At 45.7% G+C, this 8,806-nt stretch overlaps 1 protein-coding gene across 2 annotated transcripts; it reads left to right on the forward strand.

The window, feature by feature from the left end:
* The first annotated feature begins 605 nt into the window (after positions 1–605).
* Positions 606–7,561, forward strand: LOC120688266 (BRCT domain-containing protein At4g02110-like). Of its 2 annotated transcripts, XM_039970507.1 has the most exons (10): positions 606–826; positions 956–1,045; positions 1,128–1,232; positions 1,340–1,441; positions 1,732–1,816; positions 2,819–2,885; positions 2,977–3,021; positions 3,127–6,270; positions 6,495–6,711; positions 6,877–7,561. In XM_039970507.1, the coding sequence occupies exons 1-10, from the start codon at positions 728–730 to the stop codon at positions 7,447–7,449; spliced, it is 4,527 nt and encodes a 1,508-aa protein (XP_039826441.1). In that variant the 5' UTR covers positions 606–727; the 3' UTR covers positions 7,450–7,561. The 2 variants fall into 2 exon arrangements, with proteins under 2 accessions (XP_039826441.1, XP_039826442.1); XM_039970508.1 differs by lacking the exons at positions 606–826; positions 956–1,045; positions 1,128–1,232; positions 1,340–1,441 and adding an exon at positions 1,296–1,318.
* Positions 7,562–8,806: the final 1,245 nt, after the last annotated feature.

Consider the following 8,806-nt stretch of genomic DNA (forward strand, 5'->3'; position numbering starts at 1 on the left):
TATCATTGAACTCCTATTTAAATGGTTCTACTATAGCACTAATTAAATTAAATTACTCACCCTACTTAAATTGCTCATATTTAAATATGTAGTACTTAAATATAACAATATATAAACTAAATGTACTAACCTGCAGATCACAAGTGTTGAATCCGGCAGGGCTTCACCGCTTTCCTTCTCCTCACTCCTCTCTTTTTTTCTGGATTTTTGGTGGAATTTTCGGGCTCAAATGAGGAGGGAAGGGGAGGGTTGAAGCTTTTATAGGGGATACCCCGGTCGCCCGGGGGGCGACAGGCCCCCCTGCCGCGCCCGTGGGCCGGGGCGCGCGCTGGGCCCAGCGGTCGCCCGAGGCGGGGGCGACAGGCCCCTGTCGCCCGTTGGGGGGCGACATGACTTTTTTTTTTCTTACAGAGACCTCATTGCGAATTTGAAAAAAAATACCTGTCGCCCTATGAGGGCGACCAGGGGTATTTTTGAAATATTTCAAAATGGACATATATTTTTAAATTTTTATTTTTAAAAAATATAAAAAAGAAAAAACCGCAATACCTCGACGGCTTTGAAGCCAAAAAAAAAAATGTTTCATTTCCCTCCCAAATCGAGATCCCAATTTGATTTCCCTCTTTCCTGACCGGCTCTCGAATCTTCCCCTGTAAGCCACGCACGCACGAGCTCGGGAGCGAAAAATCCCCCAAACCCAAACCCTAACCCCCTTCGGTTCCCCGCCATGGCCTCGCCCGGCACGGACGACGACATCGGCGATAACCACCTGTTCGACGGCGTCCGCTTCTTTCTCGTCGGATTCGAGGGCGACGTCGCGTCCCAGGTGCGTCCGCGAAATCCCCACGCCTCATCCTCGCATTTCGCTTTCGCTGCCTCAGTTTGTCTCCGGGTTTGGGACGATTGGCTTGATTCGTTCCACCGGCTGATAAGTTCCGACGGCGTCCGTGTTCAGTACCGTTTGGAGATGGAGCGGCACGGAGGCGTCGACGCCGGGCCGTCGGGCAACGGGTGCACGCACGTTGTCGTGTCGAACCTCTTCTACGTGAGTTGGATTTGCAAATTGATTTCTACCTGTCTTGTCGGTTTGTCTGTCGGGCGGTCTCTGATTTGATTTTTCGGCGCAGGATGACCCGACGTGCGTGGCCGCGCGAGCAGAGGGGAAGAAGGTCGTCAGCGAGCAATGGGTGGAGGACAGCTTGGATCACGGGGTGCTTGCTGATGCTGATAGGGTCGGTTTTTGCGGCTAACTGTTCGGGCGCATCTGCTCCCATTTCTGCATGGGGGCCATGGACCCATGATTTAATTTTGTGACCTGGTAATATTTAGCTTTTGCCAGGTTATCTATTGGCCGGCGAGACATTCAAAGGGAATACCGGGTGCGCAATCACTGCTTATCTGTTTGACGGGTTACCAAAGAAACTATCGCGAATACATAATGGTAACAACCTCCCAATTTTATCTAAATGGTAACAAATGGAATGATTTTCACATAATGGGATATCCTGTAGCCATAGTTTAAAAAGTCCAACGCACAATACTCAGGAGTCAGGATGCCACATATTGGAACTGGATGAAGTAGATGCATAAAATTTAGTCAAATTTGTTATGCAATCTGCATCCAAATAAGAAATTAATATGTTGCATTCACGCATAAGCTCTTGGGTACTGTATTTGCACTTGTCATATTAACTTATATTGAGGCGTTAATCTTCTATTTCTTTTATGCAGAAAATGGTTTCTTTAATGGGAGCACGATTCTCCAAACCTTTGTTAGCAAATGCCGTCACTCACCTTATTTGCTATAAATTTGAAGGTGCGTTATTTCTTTTATGGGTTCTCTTCCTTTATTGGTAAATTCGTGACATACATATATATTATGCTGAACTTTATTACAATAAGCAATTTGGTCTGCTTCCTTTCGTTCCAAGGAACTTTATAGGTGTTGCCTTCTCCTTGTTAAACAAAGCTGTCCTTTATGCACGTTACTCTTTCTAATAAGTGATTCTAAAGATCAATTAAGAGTTTTATATGTAATTTGAAATGGCAGCTGTGTTTCCAAGTTTGTTTGTAATTTACATTTGTAGCTCATCATCTGTGTTTTGGTTGTAGAATGCGTTAATCCAATAACAGTTTGGACCTTGCCAGTGTTTAATTTTTATGTGAACCATACAAAGGTTTAACCTCATCAACCATCTTTCATTTTTTTGGTACAGAACTGGAAGAAATTCATAACTTACAACCAGAAATCTATACAATAAAAATTGAAACCCTTTCCCACCAAGATTAGACCCACCGTACCGCTCACAGAGGTCCTACTTGTCAAATCCAGAGGTTTGACGAAGGGGGTGGTGACCCATTTTTTGATAGAAGGAAAATGATTCCACCGAAATGCTAATACTTTTTGCACCAGCAATTTCCTATACCCAGCTCTTGTACCCGCATGTTACTTTCCTTTGGCACGTACTTTCCTTTCCTTTGCATATGCATTCATCCATAATTTGCGTCATTATTTGTTTTGGAAGGATAATTGACATCATTGTTTTATGGAAGGAAAAGAAAGACGTGTATTATTTTTGGAAGGAAAATAAATGACATCGTTGTTTGATGGAACCAAAAATAAATACGTGCCTGTGGCACGTACATTTCCACTAGTTATGCATTTTCAGCAAAGTAATCCATCAACATAAATCATAACATGCCTATGAGATGTATACGCTTTCGGTCATTTCTTTTTTCTCCATGCATACTACATTGATTCAGATAGTTCTGTAATGTGCTGTTGAATTTGACACATCTATTTTCCATATAATGCTAGGTGAAAAGTATGAGGTTGCGAAAAAGGTGAACATCAAACTTGTTAATCACTGGTGGTTGGAAGACTGGTATTTCACAACCGCCTCTCCTGACTTAACTAGAAATCCAGTTTGTTAACCAGATTGCTTATGTTTTGACTCATCCTCTTCATTATTTCAGCTTAAAGGCATGGGAAATTCTCCCAGTCGATGATTATAGTAAAAGGTAAGTAACATTGCATGTTTGCTCTTTGAAGTTTTCTTTTGAATATCCTGATCTCACAGATTTAGAATGCGCTGAAAACTAATTCTGGCTATTTCTGTTATTCAGCACTTGGGATCTAGAGTTAATGGACGCGCATGCCAATGACTCTGAACATGAAGCAGAAGCTGCAGGTCCAAGGCCGTTGAACAGTAGGTCCAATGTCAGGTGCACCCCCAACTCAAAAAGTTGCGAGGAAGCTATTGTGAAGCCTGATGTCTATGCATCAAAGCTATCACCTATCACTCCCAGTGGCAATAGACTGGTGGTTGCGGGAAGAAATTTGAACACCCTTGGTCATATCATAAAGACAGAATATGCAGAAAACAAGACACATGGCGTTGCAGGTCAAAGCAGTGCTACTGCTAACTCTACGATTGCAGTTTCTGCTAAGGTTAATGTCTTTGCACCCATTCAAAGCCCACCAGGTCATATCATGAAGACAGAAATGGAAAGCAGCAAGACACATGATATTATAGGCCAAGGCAGTCCTAACTCTAGTTTATTGGCAGTTTCTGCAATGGATGATGTCCTCGCACCCATTCAAACTTCACTTGGCCTCAGTCAAAAGAGAGATAACTCTGTAGTAAGAAACATAAATAGCCTGAATGTGCAGAAAGCTGAAGAAAAATATGTTGGTGTAAACACACAGGACCTTGCAAGTGGTATTGTAGTCCCTACAAGCTCAAGCAAAGTGACTCTTTTTAGTAATCATCATCTAAATACCTTAAATGGGACTCCAGGCATTCTAATTGGCCATACGGATAATGTTTCTGGAAAATCTTCTGCCAGTCATGATCAGATTGATGTTAGTAAAGTCCTATTGACCAGCCCTTCAAGAGGAAACCAGTCTGTGAATGTTGTCGATTCATCAAAAGTTAACAGATGGCAACATCAGGAGAAGGACGGACCCTCAGGTATTGATGTCACAGGTGCTGGTTGGTTAACTACTGATGACAAGGTCACCAATCATGAGTCCAATCCAAAATCAGGAGGTGATTCCAAATCCAACAGCATCAAGAACACAAGGAACTCTAAAAAGGCCTCTCAGAAGTCATCGTTACTGGAAGGGCATTCAGTTAACCATATGGCATCACCTAAGAAGGCTGAAGAAAGCACACCAAGAGCTGACTCCAATATTTCTTCATTACAAATGGGACATCAAAAGGCTTTTGAGCATGCTGACGTTCAGAGCATGAAAGGCAATGAAAATATTAAGACTGTGGATGGACTAGATGATGGTGCATATGCTCAGAAAAGGAAAAGCTTAGTCTCCCCATCTAGCTTAAATTTGCAAAAGGAAGATCTGGTGTCCGAAACTGGTCCTTTAGATTCTCCATTTGTTAGTTGGCTGAGTGATGCTTCTGATGCTGAAGCTAATGCTGTAAGTTTCAGAAAGCAACAATCTAGCTTATCTACAAGCAGAGAAACAAGATCTAGGAAGACTTCTCTCAAGCACGGTGGTCCCATTAATGGAATCAAGCTTCCTGAATCTTCTTCAAGTGATAAGAATGTAAAATCTTTACCGAAAGCAAGAATGTCACTCAAAGCAATGGAAGAAAGCAAACGCACCACGAGTCCTTCACCCACTGTTCCAGATGGAAGGACAAGGTCCAGTTTCTCCTTTCAAAATAAGGACCGGGAAGATGCACAAGGTAGTGGTAATGCAGTGAATCAAGATTTCTTGCATGAGATAGGAAGTGTCCGCACAAAGGATCAGGCACGTGACAAATCTGTACGCAGTTCAAGTAATTCACGCGTCGTTTCCTCTTCTGGAAATGCTGGCACCAAGATAACTGATTCACTCAAAGTCAATGATAATGAAGTGGCAGTGGCATCAAATTCTGAACTTGAGAAGGTGGTGTCTGATGCCAATGTGAAAGAAGGCAAAAACCGATTTCAAGACACTTCAAGCAATGCTCTGGGTGAAACCAGTAATTCAAAGAAAGTAGCAACTCATGTTGGAAGGAACGCAGGTGCCAAGAGGCCTCGGGGTGCTAGTATTGAGGATGAAGGATCAGCTAAGAAAGTCGTTCCTGAGTCTTGGCCTGCTATTCGTCATGGACATGCTGATCCAGCCTCTAGAAGTGTCTGCAGCTCGGCAGGTGCAGCTGAACTCAAAACAAATGCTCCAAAGAAAACACTGATTTGTGGAGTGACAGATATTGTTGCAAAGAGGACACGAAATGCTTGCGCCAAGATAGACAACGCACGGCTAACTTCTAGATTGGAATTCAGTAAGGTGAATTCTCAAGAAAATGTTGAGATAAACCACAAAAAGTTTTTTGGCACTGAAAATGCTGATGAACATCAAAGAAGTTCGCCGAAGAAAATACCGAACACCAGAGTAAGAAATAAAGCTGCGAAGAGGTCACGGAAATCTGACACCAACACAAGCAATGAAACATTGGTTGACAAAAGCGAGACAGTGGCGGCTGGTTCGTTGTTTGATGACTTGTTTCCCTCAGACAATGTTGAAGAATGCCCTAAAAATCTTTCTAGTTGTGCAAGTGCTAGTGACTGTGGAACACTTACCCCCAAGACCATTTCGAATGTCAGAATTAGGAATGCAGTTCCCAAGAGGAAAATAAAAACTGTAGAAGACAAGTCAGGTAGAAAATGTGGCAAAGTTGGTAGTGCCATTGCATCTGTAGCAAAAGCTGTCTCATCAAAGACAGTCGAAGAGATTTCATGCAATATCAACAAAGTAACTGCTGATCCAGACTCCGAGAAATCCAATAGGGATATGACAAGAGATGTTTCTGGACTGTTTTGCCAAGATTCTGGTACTGTAGACAAGCGAGAAGGACCACACAATTCTAAGTTGAGAAGCAGCAAAAGAAATAAAGTTCTGACTTCATATCATGAAAAGGAGAACAGACTAGATTGTAGTAATCTCAACTCTAAATCAAATAGAACTCGCAGTTTGTGTTCCAAATCTGATGCAAAATCAATTGAGAAACAGACAGTAGTGCTCAGTGAGCACCAAAGGGTAAAAGGAAATGAATCTGGAGCCTTGATCTTGAGTGAACCTTCATTATTTATTTTAAGTGGAGATCGGGAGCAGAGAAGGGAGTATCACTCAATTCTTAGACGCCTGAAGGGACGAGTTTGTAGGGATTCACATCATTGGACATACGAAGCAACACATTTCATTGCCCCAGATCCTCTTAGGAGAACTGAGAAGTTCTTTGCAGCAGCTGCAGCAGGCAGGTTAGAACTATCTAGGTTATTAAGATTCTGTGTCTTAAAGTATTAGTTAACATTTATTATATGGCCCTTTATCAGTGAGATATGCGTGCAACTACATGGATTGACTGAACATTATTTGCTAGTTTATTATGTTAACATTATATCATCATTTATATAATCATTTTAGGGCTGTGTTGCAAAATTTTCACAAAATCTAAATGGTCTCAGCTTCTTTCTCCAATTAGGTGGATACTCAAGAGAGAGTACTTGACATCGTGCGTTGAGGCAGGCAAGCTTCTGGATGAGGAACCATTTGAATGGTTTGGCACAGGCCTTAATGATGGAGAGACAATCAGCTTTGACGCACCCAGAAAATGGCGAAATATAAGGCAACAGATGGGACATGGTGCCTTCTATGGAATGCAGATCGTTGTCTATGGACAGCTTATATTACCAACGTTGGTAAGAGTTCTTTGCTTAACCAACTCATCTGGCAAGCCTTATAGGCTGGTGTCTGTGGAAACTAATTCACATTGTAGGTCAATTGTGAATTGTCTATTTAACTTTATACTTGGCAGTCTGATTTTGTTTTGTTCTATCTAAATTTTGTGTTCCTCTTCTTGCCAGGATACATTGAAGCGCGCCGTAAAAGCTGGTGATGGCACCATTTTGGCGACATCACCACCATACACCCGATTTCTAGACTCTGGACTTGACTTCGCTGTGGTATCAGCGAGCATACCAAGAGCAGACGCATGGGTTCAGGAGTTCATCCGGCACGGTATTCCCTGTGTCAGTGGCGATTATCTGGTTGAGTACGTCTGCAAGCCTGGCCACCCCCTCGACCGACATGTTCTCTTCAAGACGAACAATCTGGCCAACAAGTCCCTTGAGAAACTCAAGAAGAACCAGGACGAGATGGCCACCGAGGAGACGGAACAGTCGGAAGACGAAGACGATCCGGAGGACCTGAGTTGCTCAGCGTGCGGGCTCAAGGACCGGGGAGAAGTGATGCTGATCTGTGGTGACGAGGATGGCGAAACCGGTTGTGGGATCGGTATGCACATCGACTGCTGCGACCCTCCCCTGGACGCTGTCCCCGACGACGATTGGTTGTGCCCCAAGTGCGCTGTACCGAAAGCCAAGACAAAGCCTACTAGAGGCGCTGAGCGCAAGGCAAGGGGATCCAGGCGAGGGTGACCCGGCGATGTTGTGTACTACACCCTTGTTTTATTAAACGGAATAATGTAGCAATAACGGAGCCATTGTGAAGTTATCAGAAATACCGTCTCAGCATATCTTCGACCAAGTATCCATCGTTCATGTTGTCTGCTATCATCATGATCTGGTAAATGGAGCAATGCCAGTCAGCTAGTGTGCTGCATGTCCGCTTCTTCATGAAGCCATCTCTTCTGTTTTTTTTAAGGCGAGCCATCTCTTCTGCTGAACGGATGGTTGCATGTCAGTTGGGCCGGGAGCATTGCCAGCAGTCCAGATAGCCCAGTAGAGCCTCTGGGCCAGGCGCTAGGTTGGTCCATCAGCCTGGGCTACTACGACTCTTTCCTTTTATAAACTGAAGAAGGGACATCCTCTCAAAAGAAAAATGAAGAAGGGGCAACCGAAGAAGGCGACGTTCCTGTACTGCAGGATGCCGAGGAGCGAGGCGCGGGTGTCAGGTGTCACGCGATCCCATGATTACCGTCGTCCTCGCTTTCACCACCCCTGGAGCATTCCATCCTCATCCGGGGCGTGCCATCATGAGACCACACGAGCACAGACGCACGCCCCGCTCGCGCTCCCGACGAAAGAAGAAGCGGTCAAGCCAGGCAGGTGCAGGTGGTTTGGCACCGAAGCGACCGGGGTTCCCCGTGCGCCGATCCGGCAGTTGGGCACGGACCTTTCCTTCCAGGCGCCGCGAGCCACCATCTGATCCGATCGGCGACCCATCCGCCCGCCGCTCATCCTTTGGCTCCGGCCGCACTCAAAGCCAACGCGCGCTTTCGGAGGCTCTGCCCGGGAAAGCCGGCGCAGTTATCACGCACACACTCCCTCCATTTCTCTCCATGTGACGAGGACGACGACGCGAGCGCGACGGATGATGCCCTCGTGAACCTTTCTCCCCACCTGCACTCCACTCGCCCAGGCGCCGGCAGCGGCACCCCGAACACACAATCTCTCTCTCTCTCTCGTATCCTCTTGCGATCCCGGTATTCAAGAGGCGGCAGTAAAGGTGGTTCTGCACGGGGCGAGGCAGCAGGGTAGGCAGGGGCAGGGCGTGGCACGCGCGCCCGCTGGCAAAGGGCGGGCAATAATCTTGGCGCAACTTGTGCTGCGCCCGGGGCCGGGCCTGGAACGGGAATCTCCGCCACCGGCCTGTCGTTTTTGTTCCCGACTGGTTCCTTCCCTATCCATTACTCTCGTACCGTAGCCATTTGCCTGCCCCGCCTCACAAGGGCCCCAGGCTACGGCGATCCATGATTCGCCCCTGCCGGGGTGCCCTGCCCTGCGTACGACAACCTCAGACCGAACCTGCGGCGCGGCCATGGACAGAGCATTG

This window comes from Panicum virgatum, chromosome 9N (assembly GCF_016808335.1).
Source record: "Panicum virgatum strain AP13 chromosome 9N, P.virgatum_v5, whole genome shotgun sequence".
Taxonomy (NCBI): Eukaryota; Viridiplantae; Streptophyta; class Magnoliopsida; order Poales; family Poaceae; genus Panicum; species Panicum virgatum.